The sequence below is a fragment of the Anneissia japonica genome, unplaced genomic scaffold (genome assembly GCF_011630105.1).
Source record: "Anneissia japonica isolate Jap-2015-1 unplaced genomic scaffold, ASM1163010v1 scaffold287869_len1821871_cov162, whole genome shotgun sequence".
Taxonomy (NCBI): domain Eukaryota; kingdom Metazoa; phylum Echinodermata; class Crinoidea; order Comatulida; family Comatulidae; genus Anneissia; species Anneissia japonica.
This window is the reverse complement of record NW_022741034.1, coordinates 1,798,042-1,818,864: the sequence shown is the minus strand read 5'-3', so window position 1 is coordinate 1,818,864 and position 20,823 is coordinate 1,798,042. Positions and strand designations below refer to the sequence as shown.

At 32.2% G+C, this 20,823-nt stretch overlaps 2 protein-coding genes across 2 annotated transcripts in view; both read right to left on the bottom strand.

Annotated features, from left to right (window-relative positions):
* Window positions 1–6,651, bottom strand: part of LOC117118500 (hyalin-like) — a 10,971-nt gene extending 4,320 nt beyond the window's left edge. The window contains exons 1-6 of the mRNA XM_033263100.1: window positions 6,618–6,651; window positions 5,812–6,063; window positions 4,680–4,937; window positions 4,004–4,018; window positions 1,426–1,716; window positions 641–868 (exon numbers count right to left, since the gene is read on the bottom strand). Coding sequence (XP_033118991.1) covers window positions 641–868; window positions 1,426–1,716; window positions 4,004–4,018; window positions 4,680–4,937; window positions 5,812–6,063; window positions 6,618–6,651 — 1,078 coding nt within the window. The remainder of the gene's footprint in view (window positions 1–640; window positions 869–1,425; window positions 1,717–4,003; window positions 4,019–4,679; window positions 4,938–5,811; window positions 6,064–6,617) is intronic.
* A 7,313-nt stretch (window positions 6,652–13,964) lies between these two features.
* Window positions 13,965–20,823, bottom strand: part of LOC117118522 (uncharacterized protein P19A11.02c-like) — a 16,394-nt gene continuing 9,535 nt past the window's right edge. Inside the window, exons 4-11 of the mRNA XM_033263147.1 lie at window positions 18,983–19,024; window positions 18,426–18,470; window positions 18,117–18,161; window positions 17,888–17,926; window positions 17,611–17,652; window positions 17,003–17,047; window positions 15,492–15,728; window positions 13,965–14,164 (exon numbers count right to left, since the gene is read on the bottom strand). Coding sequence (XP_033119038.1) covers window positions 13,989–14,164; window positions 15,492–15,728; window positions 17,003–17,047; window positions 17,611–17,652; window positions 17,888–17,926; window positions 18,117–18,161; window positions 18,426–18,470; window positions 18,983–19,024 — 671 coding nt within the window. The 3' untranslated portion in view covers window positions 13,965–13,988. The remainder of the gene's footprint in view (window positions 14,165–15,491; window positions 15,729–17,002; window positions 17,048–17,610; window positions 17,653–17,887; window positions 17,927–18,116; window positions 18,162–18,425; window positions 18,471–18,982; window positions 19,025–20,823) is intronic.

Genomic DNA, 20,823 nt, shown 5'->3' with positions numbered 1-20,823 from the left:
AAACGAAGTAGCATCGATTTAATTTATTTTGTCATATATAAATATAAAAGGGGCAAATTCATACTCGACAGAATAAAGAAAAATAAAAATAAAAAAATATACAGCTTCAGTACCCGTAGACAAAGATAATACATATATTTTGTAATTTTATTTTAAGTTGCAGTATAATTAACCTTAATTGTAGCAATAATTTGCAAATCAAACACTATAGACCTTACTGTATCATGTGAAATCAAAATAAAGTAAATGTAATTGAAACTACTTAAGTTGCATATTGTTTAATTATCCAAGTACATGATAGATCCAGCAGCATGAATAGATTAACGACAGTGCAGGTTACGGTATGGATTTGAATCCAAGGAAATTACACAGAAAAAAAGGAAAAAATATATTTCATAATTAATGGTCAAAATTGACAAGACTTGTTTATCCGAAGTAACAAACACAGTGAGACAAATACCAATATAATTAAAGATCCCGAAAAGTACCGCTCTCAATATGAATCTCGCTTTAATTTTATAGGGAAGAATCTTATATAATTTTTGTTATCGTATGTTTATACCTCCATTGGACCTGTCTCTTATACACATCTAGATGTGTATAAGAGACAGCTCACCATAAACAGTAATATTAAATATACATGATTCAACATTGTTGTATGGATCCACGGCCAAACATGTAACCGGTTGTTGTGCTACTGGCCAAATAGCATTAAATTGATCACCAGATTTGCTTGTGCAATTTACGGTTGCTGAGCCTGAGTTATCTGTAACAGATACATTCCAATACACAGTGGAATAATAGAGATTTGTGTCTGTTGAAGCCATGACAATTTCATCTGGGCATCGCAACACCGGGTACTCGTTATCTAAAAGAAATATTTAAGTAATACACTATTACATTTGGAAATGTGAAACTACAGAACTGGTGAATATTCCCGAAAACGAGTCTAAACCTGGAAAACATTGCAACGGGTTGTCCTACAAAACTGTGTAAGCCCTGACGGCGCGATGCCTTATGCTGGTTATAAGTAGAAGTCAGAAAAAATTTGTTGTTTTATTTATTCTGCCTTAGGTACTAGGGCCAAGGATATGCAGAACAGTTAACTAAATCACACTATAAATTAGATATCCATTCACAAGACAGTAGGCGTTGTATGGACCAGTAAACTGGGATAACACCTACTCATCTCGAAAGATGTACTGGGTACTTTAAAGCACATGAGCCAACTGTGCACTAAGGTTTTAAATTATATCACAAAAAAATATATTTTAAATGTTGTTGGAATGGAAAATTTCTGCACAAAAACTCATTAATTGGTGTGGTTTTGAATCAGGAAAATCAAATTATTTATCAATGGTAGAATAAATGCTGTTATATTACACTGACAACAATGTGTGATTAGATATTTCAGGAAAGCTTTACCTTGGACTTGGATAACAAAGACACAGCTATCAGCATTACCATAAGGATCAGTTGCCGTAAAGACGATCTCAGTAGGTGAATTTCCGACAGGAATCATATCCCCTGACTGGTATGGTGATGATACTACTGTCACATTTTCATTACTATTGTCAAATGCGACAGGTGGATCCCAAGTAACTGTGGAATTTGGACTTCCTTCATCTGTGTTAACATTTATCACACCAAGAGATTCAGCAATGTAGTTGTTTGAAGTGACATTTGTAGGACAAGTTATAACAGGAGCCTCATTATCTGCACAAATGTAAATACATTATAATAATATTAATTAGTACCACTAATGCACTTGTTAATATTTACGACATCTGGCTTAGTAGCATGAATGCTGGATTCGTGACTGGTGTAGTTTTTTTTTTATCGACCTCAATGAGGCATTTGATACAGTAAATCATAAAACATTGTTAAAGAAGCTGTCCTATTTTGGAGTCCGGCCATCTGCTATAAAGTGGTCCAGATCATACTTACACAACCGTACACAAATTGTAAACATACACTCTCAACCCTGCACCATTAAGTCCAGTATTTCACAAGGTTCCATTCTTTCCACTATTTTCGTTTAAAATTTACCTTCTGATATTAAGCACAGCTATGTTGACCTATGCTGACGACACAACTCTTTACTATTCTCATTCTTGTAATAATGTTATTAACAACAGGTTATCTGATGATATGCAAACTATCAATATCTGGCTGGCTTCTAATCGACTTACACTCAATATTGACAAAACTGAGGTAATGCTCATGGCACACCTCAGCGGCTTAAAACCAGATCTAATAATAATAATAATAATAATAATAATAATAATTTATTTCGGAAAAACGCTTTTAAAACAGCGGCACCCATTACAATAATGGTGCATCCAAAGTAACAAAATGAAATGTACAAAGAAAGTCGCAAAACCAAACAAAGGAATATACAATAAAAAAGCATGAAGTAAAAAGTCTAACCAAACCATTAAGGCACTCATCACAATAATGGTGCTTCAAAATTAACAAAATAAAATACATAGTGAGATGCAAATCAATAAAAAGGAAGTACTGTACAAAAAAAAAAAAAAATTAAAAAAATTAAGTCACATAAAAATAATAATAATATCAATAATAATAATAATAATAAAAATCATAATATAGCACCATTTTTAATCTCAATTCTTTTTGCCCATGCCTTCTTAATATAAGATTTACAAAAATCATCAAAAATCAAATGAGCCAAGTCAATTGGTTAGATTAGGAATAAACTCTGTGCAGTCTCCGCACAACATAAGGATAAGAAATGCATCAGTATCCTTTGTAAGGATCTGATTAATAACAATTGCTTTAAAGCAACCTAAAGAAATTTTTGTGCACAAACACCTAGGTGTTCACATCGACAAAAAGCTTGACTGGCATATTTTATAAATGCGTATATAAACTAAATTGTAATTATTATAATTTTATTGGTATATCATTTCCGTGATTCTTTTATTTTAGCTATTTAAGTATAAGTAAATGGTACTGGTCACATTTTATAAAAGGTGGCTACGTCCTTAAACCTTTGTGGTTCTCCTTTCATAACTTTATTGTAGCCTCCGTCCATACGGTTTCAATTTCTGCATTTCTTACTATATATTGTATTACTTTAATTGTATGGAACTAAAATATTTGATTTGATTTGATTTGATACTCATGTCAGTAAGCTCAGCTCTAAATTATCACGATTCACCTACTGGCCAGAGTGAGAAAATATATTAATACTAATACGGCACTTTTACTTTATAAAACTTTGTTTCTTCCGCACAACGATTATGGTTCCATCATGTGGGGTACAAGTAACTTGCCAAACTAAAATTCAAAGGCTTCAAAATAGAACAATGAGAAAAATTCTTAAAACACATCTTTCCCACATTTCACACAATTCCTTACTAACATCACTTAATGTCATGTGTGTGTGTGGAAGGGTGCGATATCTGTTGGGCTGCCTCACTTTCAGAGACTTTCAACACTAGTGCTCCTGACTATATCAATATGTGTCTGTCAAAAACTCCTGCTTGATCCACCATAATGAGAACTGTTTTGAGAAGGGATTTTATTGTACCAAGCCAAGACTTGAATGCTATAAAAGAGCATTTAGCTTCCTTGCCCCTACCTTATTTAACATCCTTCCTGATCATCTTTGAAAGTCTGATTCATTTTATTCTTTTAAACGAAACTATAAATTGTATATTAAATATGGAGAAATTTGGAGTTTATTTTTAATTATAAAAATAATAAATTGTACAGTTACTCTTTTTTGATAAATTTAATCTTTCACTGTTATTGCCTTTTTCATGTTTGTAAATAAGGGATTGATTATATTTATAATAACATTACCCGATTTCATTTATTTTTTGTATTAATTTGTTATAATTTCCTGTATTAATTCATATATTTGTGTTAATGTCTCCTTTTTTGTTCATTTCATGTGGACATTTATTGTACGATGTTTATATTTTAAAGAGGGCCCCTGAACATAGCCTCCCTTCAGGGAAGTTGAAATGGTTACCCTCTTTCAATATTGCTGAAATAAAAATGAAAAAAATGAAAGTAACAATACATAATGACAACCACAACTAAGAGTTAGACAAGGACAAATGCAATAACACAAATGAAAAAAGTTGAGAAGGAATAAGTTTACTTTTGGATACATCCTTTGCCATATAATAAGGGCCAAGTATTTACTATTAAGTAACAAATAGTATTGGTGAGTTAATGGAACAGATAGACATGGTATTAGGGGCAAATGGTATTAGTATTTAGAAGTATTTGACTTTAGCAGTGGCGTTACTAGGGAAGGGCGCGGGGGCGCACGCTCAAGACCCCTAGAAACGCCACTGAGCATAAGTGTACTGTGGACCATGTTTTTTATAATGAATTTTGAAGGGCTGTTTGTTTTGTTTATGTGTTCTTTTCATACTGTTATTTATATTACGGAGGTGTTATTTAATTATTCATCATAGATTTATTAAATAATACTATTATAAATAAACTTTCTGCATGAGCCTGCATCGGTCTAATCGACATGGTGATTATAAATCTACAATGAAACATTTCGTATGTGTAAGGCGGCATGATTTAAAAACCGTGAGGGTAGGCATATTGAAATATATAATCATTACAATAGAGAATGAGAGAATTTAGCTCTAAAACAACACAAACAAAACATAGATAAATTACAGTACCTTCAACAGTTACGGTAAAGCTACACCTGTCATTAAAGTTACCACTTGAATCTGATACATTGTACTGCACTGTTGTGTTTCCAATCACAAACATATTTTCACCAGAGGTGTAGTCTGACTCTAATTCTAGTGTTTCTCCGGAATTATCAATAGCAGTTGGTTTTGTCCATGTGACATTAACAGCAACTGGTTGCCCATTGGTTGTGTTAACTGTTATATCATTTGGACAATCAATAATTTCGGGGTTTTCTTGATCTTCTGGAGAAAATAATAACAATTATACTAATAAGAAATCACTTAATAGCAATAATGTTTTCGCCCTACCTGACATGTTATCGTGCTGAGTGCTCAGTGTATGTTCCCGCATACGAAAACTATTTCACAAGTGAATTTTTCGCAATTATTTGGGAACGTATTGAGCATTTATTACGATGACACGTCAAAAAGGCAAAACATTATTTCTGTTATTAATCTCCTGGCATGAACTACATCAGAAAAAAAAATCATTTTAGGTTTCCACAAATTATGTGTCAACTAATCCAACAAAAACAATTGGTCTAAAAATACAATTCTTTGCATTATAAAATAATATATTATTGCATTACTATTTCAAAAATCGGTGTTTCAGATTCTGCCGTGCCATGGCTCCATACACATTTACTAAATAGATTAAAATGCATTGTAAACGTTATTATAAATTATTACTTCAGCATTGCTTAATTTTTTCAGTTTTATCATAAGAAATCACCTTGTTATCTTATACCCATTCTGCCTTTATGCATTGCCTATGAAGGTCTAGGTTTCATTCGTGTTAACCACCCTCATATAACGAGATTTGTTAGGTTCATTGCGTTCATGCTTGGCCTAGGAACAATCCATCGTGATGTACTGTAGTAAAATCACCCCAGCTGTGAGCTTTTTATACACAAGACGCAATAAATCAGAAGCACTATATCAAATTAGTGATCAGTAGAAATTAAAAAATGCAGTGCAAAAAAAAAATGATGACGTCACCACTCACTCATAATACATAAGCACAGTGCTGCAATACGTTGATACTGGTAATCACTGAACCATTAATGGTTTATTAAACATGTGAATTGTACAATTGTTTAACAAGATAAACACTTACCCTGATGTATATAAATGCCTCCAGGCCTATAGAGCCGAGCATCATTACTAACAATGGTAGCTATCTGAGTTTGAATATTCACACGATACATACCACGTCCATTCCAGTCGGTCCAGTACAGATAGTTTCCATAAAGTTCAAGACCAAACGGGTGGCCAGAATTTATAAAAATAATTGTGCGACGACTGCTACCATCCAGATTTGCTTCCTCAATTACATCGGTTCCACCATCACACCAATAAATCTTTTTATCTAAAAATATTATAAATACAGGATTTAAAAATAGGGAGATTCCTGTAATCGATAACTGTACAAAACAATTATAGGTTTTTCCATTTTTTTTCTCGTTCTTGTCAAATAGGCCTACATCATAAAAGTAATGTGCTGTCATACTCGTAATGAAATAACGAATATAAATCTTGATATTGAATTTAATTAATGAAAATTATTTTCAATTTAATCTTTGACGTAAACGATGAAGAATTGCTTAGGATGGACAGTTCATATAGTATGTGTTCTTTGTTCATTTACTTTCTGGGGCAGATTGTTATAAAACGGTTTTAACTAGTAGTATTCTCGAATAAACCCGGCTTTATCACTTAGACGGTCTTACTAAAGTCACTCCACTAAAGACTATTACTATAAAACGGTCTTCGCTTCGCTTAGCCGCGATGAGTATTGAAATGCTAATAAGCACTCCCATGGGTGGATTGCTATAAAACAGTCTTAACTGAGTAGTCTCAACTCCTCAAAATAAAGCCGGCTTTATCATTTAGATGGTCTAACTAAAGTCATCCTGCTAAGACCATTGCTATAAAACGGTCTTCGCTTAGACCGCATTGAGTATTAAAATGCAACCAAGCACTCCCTGGTAACATAAAATTAATGGCGCTGTTACACTTGCTCACAGCATGCTTACTAATTACAATGAACGTAAATCGTAGAATGGTTTTTAGAGACGCTGAGAAGCTTTTTGGCCTAGTTCAGACTAGGTGGATAAACACGGCTCAACTCACCGGGTTTATCCACCTGCCAGTCTGAAATAGGCTTATCTCAAGCCGGGCTGTGTTCCTATATTAACTAGGCCTGGCGCGCCACCGTGTTTAACTTTTCTAATCCGGGCTTTAATCGTTGCGGGGGGTCTTGCATTGACTTTGGGTAACAAAATGACCAATCAGCATTCAATTACTTACGCTGTGAGCGAACATACGTTTCGCGAGCAATGGGCTTATTTGACTGGTTCATTTCGTTGAGTACGAATTTTCGTTGAGTATTATTTCCATTCGACTGGTTCGTTAAATAGACTTCGTTGACAACGAAAATTAACGTAAACCAGAGTGCGTTAATCAGCGTTATCCACGTGACCAAAACAAACATGGCCGATTGGTGAGTTTATAAACAACATTTGCGTTAATATAACTTAGATTAAATTTCATAAAATAGAAATCATAATATTTACCCACATGGAGTCAAAAAATAATTGTAGGCTAACAGAATTCAAAAACTGGATGAAAACATTTTTTTACGAAAAACCCATACTACCACAAGTTGAAGCAATTTTGATTACGCAACGTGCATCGCGGTAACTATACAGCCATTTTGTTTTGTCAAGTATTTACAAGTTTTCTATTCGACTGGTCGTCTTCGTTGAGCGCATGAGATGGGCGTGGTTAAACGAAGAATGACCAGACGAATACGGCCAATGTTTTGAAACACGTTTTCTGGTTACAGTTCATTATTGTGCACATTCTCGCCTGGCCAACGTTGAGCTCGGCTTAACTCAAGCCTGGCTTATCTCCAAGTCTGAACGTAGCCTTTGTCTATTCTTAGTCTTTTTTTTCTTTTGACCAAAGGTCATTTATTCACAAATATCATTATATTATATCATTAAAAGTATTCATTAACATCTCTTAATGAAAGTGTACAAAGGCAAGGTGTTTCTTATTTTCATTTTTTTTTACTTGTTGACCAAGTGTCATTAAATTACCACTATAATAATCACAATAATAATAATAATAATAATAATAATAATAATAATAATCACAATCAATGATATTATTAATAATAAAAATAGTAATAATAATAATAATCATAATAATAATCACATAATACATCATAAAATGGATTTTATCTCAATTATTAAATTCTTAAATTTACAAGCTTTTTCTAATATAATTTTTTCCTGCAAGTCTTTTCTATATTAAAGCTCAGCATAAAAGATTAGTATAATATTCTTTGATAGCTCAGTGATGTTTTCACGTGATATTAGCCATGTTTTACAAATTGCAAAGGTTGCCAAGGTCATGAGTTCATTTACAGTATTGTATTTATCTTCTATATTGTGAATTCCCTAACAATTGTATTCATATTTATATCTACTATAAACCCATTGTTTTTTAACACCCGTTTGATATTAGACCTGTATCCCTTTACTCGCTTACAATGTAGAAACATATGTATATAATCATTTATTACACCACAAAGTGTGCATAGCGGAGATCTAATTATTTCATATTGGTATAGTTTTATATTTGATATAAGGATGGCATGCAATAGTTTGAAATTTAGTTGTTTGAGTTTCACCTCATAAATTTCTATTCTTAGTCTTTGACGATCTAGGCCTGGTCTAGAACCTGTAACGCCATGATGAAAATGATTTAAGATTGTTTTAAGCCCGATGGTCTATAATCATAGACCAGTAGTGAGTCACGATTAAAGCTAAGCGTTAAGACGTCTAGAGACTGCTTACAGCACTCCGCCCATGTACTTCAATGTCTTATGTTCGACGTCTGAAGAAAGTATTAACATAACAACACAAACAAGAACCTGTCAAATTCAAACAAACCTTTCTGGTTTATTAGTTGCTTGTATACATCTTTAAAAATATTTCTTGAGTTTCAAAATATGAAACAAAAACATTACGAAATGTTAATAATATGTACATCCCGTTTAACAGACCAGAAACAAGTAAAAGATCTATACTATATTTATTAATGGCCCATCATATTGGAATGATCTTCAAACCACCTTAGGACCAAACAAAATGACATCCCTCCCAACTCTAAAAAAAAATATTATGGAGATGATATTTGAATCATATATTACAACTACTTACAATTACAACTTAGTTAACTAGGGCCCTTTTTAAATAGTATCATTTGTTGAATACTGTAAGTGATTTGAAAGGGAGAGGTGGGATTGCAGGTCTCCCCGGTTGGAGGCCGGACGGCATTGATCAGTTCTCTTTTACCAAACGTGGTCTTAATTGGAGGGAGCCCTGTGCCCGCTTTTCCCTGGTTAGATCATTGGCTGTATAATTATACTTTTTTTTCTCTTTTGTGGGAATCGCCCACTTTTATTTCAATACTTTTTCATTTAACACAAATACATGAATTTGTACAAATGACGCTCGGGTTGTAGAAGCCCTTAGATACACAGATACCATTTTCAAAAGAGCTTACAATTTCTCATTATTATTATTTTTTTTTTTTTTTTTTTCATTTTTATATTTTTTATCCTTTTATTAAACATTATGTCATAATCATAATAATATAAAATTATTATACATCACATATAGCACATCATAATTCTTTATGCATATTTGTATTGTAAATTTCAGCAATATATACACTTTTTGTTCAAAATACGGGGTTTTTTTGTATTTTTGTAACTTGTACTATTTTAACACATCAATTTATGTTTATAAAGAAATAAACAAAAACCAAAGCACAACAAAAATTACCTGACAATAACAACACAGCTTTCCAAAATTTCTGAAAGTCAAAATTTGACCACTTTTTTTTGGCTTTTTCTTTGTTTGTTAAAAACTCACAAGTGACAAGACTTTTAAACTCAAATGTAAACATTGTCCAGGGACATTTCTTCCCTAGATTTAGTCTATACATCACTTTACATTTAAATATACAAAAAGTTAAAATTGAAACTAACTCATTTGTCTTCTTATCACAGCTTGCAAGTACGATATCCATCCATTTTACTTTATCAGGCTTCTTTAGGCACAATTGTAACATAATATGTAATTTTTTCCAACATGAATCATTTTCTTTACAGTTTAATAGCATATATTTTTCATTTTCTATTTCGTTACATGCTTCGCAGAAGTCTGTGTTTGAGGTAGGTATGAAATCTATCTTCTAACTCTAGGTTTAGACCTATGCCTATTATAATACATATCATATATAATTAGTCATAACTCTCCTCACCTGTAATTGATAATTCTAACCCGTTTGGGTACAAAAGACTAGAGTTCACAATGGCCGTCCGGGTGCTTAGATCATCTATTTTAGCTCGTTCTATCATCGCATTGGTTCCCCAATCAGTCCAGTATAAATACCTGAAAATCATAATTATTTCATCTTCAGTATCCTACAAAATTAATTAGTATTCATGTGATTATGTTTAATAGTATGTATAAAATAATTATACATATTTGATTACATATACATACATATGTTAAATGATGTTATGTAGCATGCATATATCCTAATTTATTCATTCAAATAGTAACGCCAATGTTTGTAAGAAGTAATTTTGTGAAATTCTAAGTGGCAAATCTTTTCGATATCTACATCACAATACAAATTGGAGCAGTCACTGCATTGAGTGCATACCTCCACCCATGTACCTGGATACCGACAAACACGCAGGCCGTGATAAGCAATTTCACTATTACTTTACGCTTAAATGTTGAAGCAATGATAAAATTGTTGTGACCTTGACATTGTCCTTTCGACCTTCTCTTTCCAAAGATGAATGATTACTTTCCTAAATAATTATGTACCATTCCAGTAAATGTTGTGTTACGTCATGTAACTACGTCACCCTTTATTGTTGAGACTTACCTGAACTTGTCTTTTTTTACCGTAGGAATCCGCCACTGTATGGTGGACTGGGTACCCAAGAGTGGGACTGAACTAATTGTACGCTTAAGTTTATTTACGTGCGGTGATTTTGTGCGTAAGGGTTTGAAAAAAAAATATTGTAATGCCTGGCAAAGATGCGCACTGTTCGTAGTATTAGTCCATCAGTACGAAATTATCACCTACAGACGTTTTCTAATACTGCAGCATTCTCGCCAATCAGTAATTTCTTTTATTATTTTATTTTCATCCTCTAAAGGGGGTGCTCAGCCACCCCCTGGATACACCACTAAAGAGTCTAGGTTGTTTTTAGTGCAGCCCACTCTATCTAGTGGTGCAGAGTATTAATATGGGGAGGGGAAACTAATAGGTATAAAGAGGTATGGCGCAGATAAGATGCGATGTCTAGCCACGGTGCCAACAGCAGACCCGAGGAGCGGGTTCAAGGGCATGTTACATTTTGTTGAAAACAATTCTTTGAAAAAGTAGTTTTACAGTTTCAAACTGGAAATCTATCTAGAGGTGTCTATTTGTTTAACATGTGCTCACTATGGGCCATTTAGGGGTGTCGGACTCCTCGTCAGAATATTTCTGGAGCTGACATTGTTGAAACTACTTACAATATAGTACAGGAGTGTATTTGTTTGTGCTCAGACAATTTCTAGTTGTAAGGTAGGTGAACCTCTAGTAAAAACTGTTGTTTATTCCCACCCTTCCCCATAATACTGCATTCCCTCTTTTTGGCAAAACTAGGCCTATCATATTGATGTTGAAACACCAAGGCTAATTAAATATACAATTTATGTCGACACCCGCCACTGGTCTCAAAAAGATTGGAACTGGCCACCAGCTCAAAAAGGCTGAATACCCGGGGTATATACGATTCTTTAAATTAACATCGGTATTTAACAGTTTATCAACCAGTATAGAAAGGTTAACTCAACTTTGTAGTAATACAGCAAGTTTAATGTTGAGTTTTCCAACAGCAACGTCGAGTACCGTACTAATCTTACTGTGAATGTTATTGTTAGCTACCATGTGTAAACATCGCCCTCAGTTTTATTATATTCTTTGCCCAAAAACAAAATTCCATCTACTCTTACTGAAAAACAACAAACAGTGATGTGATGCTACAAGTTTGTTTTCATTATTTGGAATATTAATTTTTTTTTTAAACACACCATTTAAACATCTAACTACCCATTTTCTAAAATTTTGGGTGGTGAAGGAGGGCAAACATACATTTTTAAGGCTAATTACAATATCTATTAAAATAACCAGTAATTTTAAAAACCGTATTAACAATTTTGAAACATACCCATTTGCTGTATCCAACTTAATCGCTCGTGGTTCGAGCAAGAACGCATCAAAAAGTATAGTTCTGTTTGATCCATCTAAGTTAATAACTTCAATGCGGTCAAAGCCAGTGCTTGTCCAGTAAAGTTTTTGTCCAAAGCCATCGACGAATAACCCATCAACAACTTTTTTTAATTAAGAAAATATGAAGAAATTGTTTAAATTAAAATATATTATATAGGTCATACTCTAACTTCATCACTCAATTTATATATTTTTTGGGAGTAATTATTCCTAACTACCTTCAAATAAACAATAAACGTGTGAAAACGGGTACATGAATTTATATATTAAAGAAGGAAGAAAAACAAAAAGATCCGGAGCTGCTTTGAATTATGCCAAAAAATTGTTTGTTTGCCCTCCTCCACCCGCCTCTAACTCACTGAAAATATAGGGGCAGAAAAACAAAAAAAAGGGTTTTTTTTAGCTTTTTTTTTACAAATGAAATTTAAAAAAATGTGAGTGAATTTATCTTTAGTTTTTGCCAGATGCCCTACAAATTAGTCTAAATTTGTTGTCTGATGTAAGATATTGCCATTCTAGGCCTCTGTGGGTTATTTGTATTCCATCTGATGAGTATTTAAAAAAAATAAAAAATACCAAAAAAACTTTTTCCACCCGCCCCGATTTATTATTTAAAAAAAAAAAAAGAAGGGCAAACAAACAATTTTGTTTATTTGGCCTTATACAGAAAATTATATAATAATGATAATGGCTCATTAATTTTACTTTTTTGTATTAGCTTTTGGACACTAATCATCATCAGAGGTCAAGGTGCTAAGCCTATCTCTTTTCATAATACTACATCCAATCGAGACCTTACATGATTTAAAAAATCTCTTTATAGTAAATACAGAGTATATACAATAGTTTACGTTTAGAAAACAATTAATAAAAAATTAATGTTGATAATATAGACAAATTTAAACGAAATCCCTACATGGACGTACGTATAAATGTACAGTATGAATCCTTCTGTTATGATGAACGACAGGTACGCTTTTTCCATTAAAAAGTCTTCTATTATTGGAATGACTTAATGGAATTACAAACTCTTGTAGATAAACCCAGTACTGTCTCGATTTTATATTTAATATTTAACAATTATGTTATAATGTTTACACCAACAATTATATATAACTTATTTATTAAAAGGAATAAAATAGTAACTACATTTGCATTGGCCTAAATATTAGGTAAATAAATTAAAATAGCTTATTCATTTTGTCATATATATTTTTATTGGCTTACTTTTTGGGGGTTAACATGGTAAATTTACTGTATTTAGAATATCAATTCATTTCCAATCAACCATTTCATGTGAAGACATACTTACATGACGTTTAGAGACTTCTCAGATCTAATTCTTAAACTAAGGTTTCATTACTTTCGTCCAGCAGACGAATGTGTTGTGACGTTAGAATAGCACCACCAACATAGGTCCTACCCTGTCTCTTATACACATCTAGATGTGTATAAGAGCACAACATCCTAATTTAGTAGCTGGTCATATAGGAAAACAACTAATTTGATTGGGACTTATACTATTTTAGGAAAAGAGTGGATATACAATAAGGCAAATAAAAGAGCCAATAAACATCAGAAAACACGCAAACACCATGAACAGTGACGAAGGAGCACAAGTTGACTTGGTAAAATCTAATGGATTATTCATTTTTTATCCTTATAGAACACATTTTGAGCATGCGCTATTGTCAAGTCTGTCAGCCTAGCTGAATGATCAGCTGCCCTGTACCTCGAGATAGGACCTAATTTTCCGTCACTGTATGGGCCTTGTATTTGGATCAATGCAAAAATAAAACAAGTGATTGATTTGACTCAGTAGATTCTGAATTTTAATACATTACATATACTGTCATTTTGCAAATACAATACTTAATAGTTGTTGAATTAATTTGTATTAAAATTCCACTATGTAAGCTAGGAGGCTTCACTCAATGCTGCGAAGCTATGACTTGACAAAGTTTGCCTGACTGTTGCCTCTTGTCCACTGTATAATGATTTTATCAGGTTGATTATATGCACTGGGAAACCCATTTCCTTCATAAATTTCCAGAGTGATGAGTGTCGGATACAGTCGAAGGCCTTCGAGTAATCTATGAAACAAAGGTAAAAAGTGGTTGTTGAAATTCTCTCTTTTTCCATTATATTCCTTATATTTCGGATGTGATTCCGTGTTTCACTCCCTCTTCTAAAACCTACCTGTTCCGGCGGTAACATGCTCTCTAGAAGAGTCTCTCATTCTGTCTGCAATGATGTTAAGCATGATTTTACTTGCATGCGAAATCAGTGCGATTGTGCGATAATTTGTACATCTGGTATCACCTTTCTTGTGTAATGGAAGAAAAATGGATTTCTTCCAGTCTCTTGGCCATTCCACTTGGTTCCAGATTTTATTGCACAAACTGCGCATTAATTTTACTACTTCCTCGCCACTTTCTTTAATCAGTTTTGCAGCAATGTTATCAGTTTCTGGTGACTTGCCATTTTTCAGGCGCTTCATAGCTCTTTCTACCTCTGCCATCAGTATGCCTGGCTCCCTCTGAAATATCTTAGTATCCTCTACATTTGCATTATCTGACATAGATAATTCATACGGATTGTCACAGTATCTCTTCCATCTAGATTTTATTTCATTTTCTTCGACCAATATTGTACTATCTTCACTTTTCACAACATTAATTTAATGACCTGGCTTTTTAGATAGAGCTCTTAATGTTCTTGGATATGGTTTTATCGTTGTTGTTAGATTTGCTTTAAATCATAGTACAGGTATTACTAATGTATGTTGCTTTGTCATGTCGCATTTACCTCCTTACTTTATCGCATTTTTTCCTTAATTTATTGAAAATGTATTTTTCTTATTTTAATTATGTTTTAAATATTTTTTTTTCATTATATTGTTTTTGCTCACGGGCAAAATTAAATTGCCTCACGGGCCAAATTTGGCTCGCGGATCACCTATTAAGAACCAGGGGCCTACAAGAAAATAAAAGCAGTTGCTTTCTTTTTGTGTGCGTGTGTCTTCTTTGTCCGGTTTTGTCCATGTCATTTTTCTTTCTGTTTGTTTTTCGTGTCTGCCATTTGTCTTTTTGTTACAGGCTGACTCGTCACAAGATGATTTTCTTCCTGGGTCTATGCTTTTCTCCTTTTCTCATAAATTTTTTATGATCTTGTTTTATATTTTTGTACGAATTGGAAAGGAATTTTAAAAATGTTACTTTGAATTGAATTAAATTTAATATTAAATTTTGTTTAAGGTTACATAGAATTTGTGTCACATTTAGCCTGTAATAATCTAATTTGCTGAGCTAGCTGAGGATTATGCTTAACTTTAATACAGACAAATACATAATTAAATATTATTATTTATTCATTTTTCAGTAATTCACACAATTTTACACATGTGTATTTGTTTCTTACTTGTAGATTCAGATGAAACCAGCACATCCTGTTCAAATGTGTCAAAGTTATAACTTTCGATAGTCGATTTGGCTACATCTGACCAATATAGTGTTGATGTTAATGGATTATAATCAAGGGCTACAGGTGTTGATACATTGACTGGTATTTCGCTAAGGTACAAAGTGTTGCTATTAAGACTGATATTCGAGGTGTAAATTCCCGGAGGATTAAGATTAGCCACAAACATGAAACTATCTGTAAAGAGAAATCACCTATATCAAATAATATATTTCAACAACACAAATGATTTATTTCAACAGCACGAATAATTGATTGATTAGTTTTACAGTTGCTTTTTGCGGTTAGATGTCATTTGAAACGTACAGAAAGCAATAAAACATTTTCTTGGGCATCCACAACAATATTAAAAAGAAAACAAAAAGCTATTTACAAAATCTCAAAGAATGAACATATATATGTATGGGGAAAGGTAGGTAGCAACTCAGCTTAGGCGCTAATTCATTGTAGTTAAAGTTAATGTCACTATATTGCTATATTGTTAAAAGTTTATATATTTATAATGAAGAAAATAGATTTTACAGTGATTTTGTTAGTTTAACAATGGAGGAAATTATTTAGATTTAATGTATTATTTTTGAGAACTGGCAGGATATTTCTAATTCATTTCTGCAATAAAGATTAAAATTCTACATTTAGCAACCTATCGTTATGCCATGATTTTGGCATCAAAGTCACAATATTGAAAAAAAATTGAATTTCCGTGACCTTGACCTTGACACTTTCTTGCCAAAATGTTCTCAGACAGACCACAGTGAATATGCCTACATAACAAGCCGAATGGCCGAGCGGTTAAGGCAGGGGCACTGCAACAATTTTTTTTGCACAGCCTCTTCTCGTGAACACGGGCCTAGCTCTATAGAGAGTCATACAAAACGTTCTTCTGACTCATTGGACAGCGTAGTCAAAAGAAACATCTTATTCTACAATTCAACAATTTAGGTTTGTCCAGTAGTTTAATTTCATACAGAAATTGCAACAAAATAACTTGGAGACAGTATTTACGCTGAATATGTACCACTAATCAACAATCACCTTAGTCAGCGCTGGATGTGGCGAGTCGAGCTAGCGACATGCCTATGCTACCTAGAAGGCCTCTCAAAATCAAATCATCTTAATCTCATGAATCTATGAATCATTCAAAATGTTTACATTGTTATGAGAAGTATCTTCTATGCTAACTTCATTACATTTTAGACAAATTAATATACACCACTTTCGACTCCGCTCAATGCATTAGCATAGAACTTTATGATGTATTTAATACGCAATCAGCCACATTTTAATAACGTCATCTTTGGTGAATTCGGTCTATTATAAAATATTGATAAGTTTTAAAGTCTTTCGACATCGAAGTTAATTTATTATTATTATTACAACTGACTATTTATTGTTTTTGATTGCTGATCTATTATTTCAGATTCTGAATAAACAAATATTTAAGAACTTACCCTCTGTTGTCACTGATGTGGTCGGTGGCGCTATTGTAGTATGTTCTGTATAAATTTAAAAAAAAAAACCTTATTTATTGGTAAAATATACTTAATTATAATATTAAACAAGTTCTACCTAAATTGACATAATGAAAGTAAAATATTAACTCAAATATCAGTTGTCTCTCTTGTTGTAATAGCAGAGCTCCTGTTGCAGATTCTGAATAACAAATGAAATGTTTACATAATAGTTAAGAACATACTCTCAGTTGTACAAAATGTGGTTGGTGGTGATGTTGTAATTTCTGTAATAATATAAAAATATAAAAGTATAAATTACTGACCAGTGTAGATATTTATTATTATTATTATTATTATTATTATTATTAACTACAACATTTAAAAACAAGCTTGTATTTTGTTGCACATTACAGTAAATTAAATATTACAACTTTTTATGAGTTGTCCTATTTCAAATTACACTGCTGTACACTGAAAAAGTTCAGGTTTTTGAATCTGGTGATTTAATTATAGTGATTCCCGTCACACGAATCTAGATAGTATAGTTCCAGATTATATATAAACCAATTTTAAAATATGCACTTAATAATGAGTTAAGAACATACCCTTAGTTGTCACTAATGTAGTCGGCGGTGCTGTTGTAGGTTCTGTATTAATATAAACATAATTATAAAAGTGTAATTTATTGGCCAATGTAAATATCTAAATTTTTTTTTTTTTTTTTTTTTTATTATAACATTCGACAAGTTTTTATTTCGTTGGAAATTAAAGTAAATTAAATACTACAACTTTTAATTAACAATAATTTTGTTGCATATTTTATATACAATTTTATAATTTTTTAAAAATAAATATGTACATAATAATGAATTAAGAACATACCCTCAGTCACTGATGTCGTCGGTGGCGCTGTTGTAGGTTCTGAGTAAGTACAAAAGTCCAATTTACTAACCAGTGTAAATATCTATATGTTTCTCATCAATTGTAACATTCAACAAGTTTTAACATTGTTGAACATTTAAGTTATTTAATATTACAACTTTATGGCAAAGCTGATTTTGTAGAGTAAGAAAAAACTTTAACACATATACATAATAATGAGTGAACATACCCTCAGTTGTCCATAATGGGGTGGGTGGCACTATTGTTGTAGGTTCTGTATGAGTATAAGAAATAAATATTACTTTTTGGGTTTAACAAGGCTTTATATTAATCAATTTAAAATATGAACTAAAATGAGTTAAGATCATGTATAAGTATAAAAATTTGATTTAATGGCGAGTGTAAATTTCTTATGAATTATAACATTTGACAAGTTTTTATTTCCTTGGAAATTATTATTACTATTAGTTGTATCTATTATTTTTGATGGCTGATATATTATTGCAGATTCTGAATAACCAAATATTTAAGAACTTACCCTTCGTTGTCACTGATGTGGTTGGTAGCACTATTGTTGTAGGATCTGTATAAATACAAATATTTTATTTATTGGCAAAATCTACTTAATTATAACTTTTAACAAGCTCCACATTAATTGACATTAATGAAAGTTAATATTACTGAAATATCAGTTGTCTCTCTTGTTGTAATAGCAGAGCTCCTGTTGGAGATTCTAGATAACAAATTAAATATACATATATGATAGTAGAACGCACTCTCAGTTGTCCAAAATGTGGTCAGTGGTGCTGTTATATTTTCAGTGTAAATATAATCTTTTTTTTAATTACATTTAAAAAATAAGTTTTTATTTCATTGGACATTACAATAAATTCAATATTACAACTTTCTACTTTCTATCAGTTGTCCTATCTCAAATTACACTGCTGCTAAGTCCTACGTTGCAAATTTTAGGTTTTTGAAACTGGTGATTAAATTATATAGTGATTCACGTTGCACGAATCTAGATAGTTCCAGATTACATATAAACCAATTTTAAAATAATATTATGCACTTAATAATGAGTTAAAAACATACCCTCAGTTGTCACTAATGTGGTCGATGGCGCTGTTGTAGGTACTGTATTAATATAAACATATGAAAGTGTAATTTACTGACCAATGTAAATATCTATTATAAAGTGCTATTTTAATAAAATTTTAAAAGTTTATGTTTCTTTGGAAATCAATGTAAGTTAAATATTACAACTTTTAATCAGTTTTTTCAACAATTTTTTAATTTGTATTTCAACAATATAAATTATTGATTGACTAATTTAACATGTTACTGTTGATTATTGAGGTCAGACATGACACACACAGAAAAACGATAAAACATTTTCTCAGGCATCAATATTTTCTCAGGCATCAATATACAAAAAATATAAGCCATTTACAAAATCTCAAAGAATGAACTTATATTGGTAGGCCTATGGGGCAAGATAGCGACATGTTGACGGAGCTTAGGCGCTAATGTTACATATTTCAACTTTTTTTAACATTCAGTTTAGTTAAAGTTAATGTCACTACATTTGCTTTAATTTCTATTTTATTTATGTATTTCTTTTTAGATTTAATGTATTATTTTTGAGAACTGGTCGATATTATTTTATTTTTTATATATCATTTCTGCAATAAAGATTAAAAGGGAGTCTTTAAATCTTTACATACTACTTAGTAACCTATAGTTAGGCGAGGATTTGGACATTGAGGTTCCAATATTAAACACACTCAAATTTCCTTGCCTTTGACATTTTCTTCCCAAAATGTAATCATCTCAGACAGGCAACAGTGAGTATGCCTACATAACGAGCTGAATGGTCGAGCGGTTAAGGTAGAGGCACTGCAATCTACAGCCATAAATATCAGCGCTGGTTCGAACAGCAAGCTCGGGTTCTGGAGGTGGAACTTCTCGGATAAGGACTATATACATAGGTCAATGTACACAATTGACTCATCTTGTGCACTGCAAAGACCCGGGTATATTCTTCAAGACGAGCAGAGGGTTACTCCAGTGTATTGGTCTTACAGAATATCTTATTTATTATAACATTTTAAGTTTCCATTTCGTTGGACATTACATTTAATTATTATTACAACTGAAATAAATTAAGAACATACTCTCAGTTGTCACTAATGAAAAACTCCGAATGCCTTGCAATTATGTAAAAAATTAAAATCCAATTCGGCTTTGTTTAAATATGAAAAGATTACTCTTGAGTTTCACAACGGAAATCGCTGCGCCAAACCGCCTTCCCTAATTGCAACATTTAAAGCCCCATTCCCGGCAAAATTTCACTAAAAATTACTTTTTTTTAGAAAATATGCATTTGCATTACTCCAATTATTATAAATCATGGAAAAATATTGGCATGAATTTTAGATTTACGCAAAAGAATAAAAAAAATTTTCTCGACGAATTCATCGTTACTAGGCAAATTCAGAGGTTGTAGATCGCATCTACTGGAATACTCTCGCTTTTATGTATACTTTATACAGTCAATAAAGAGCGCCCTCTCTAATGAGATTATTTTTTGTACTTCGCATCTCGCACAATGCGGTCGTTCGGTTAGGCTGAGTTATGTTTGTTTAAGTGTCAAAATCTCAGTCAGAATCAGTTTTTTTAACAAAGTTGAAATAATTCCTATGAAATATTATATTTCACAAGTGTCAATACTAGCAACGGAAAATATCATGTCGGCCGTATTTATGTGTGATAACAGACTCTGTTATGAACCTAAATCGAGGTAAGGCTAGGCCTAGCCAGCAGCGTTGGATAGGCTAATGTTTTCGGCACCTACGATATTTCTTCTCACGACCTATCGCAAAATCAACATGAAAAATTCATCCGCATTTATTTTTTGTGTGGAACACAAAAAA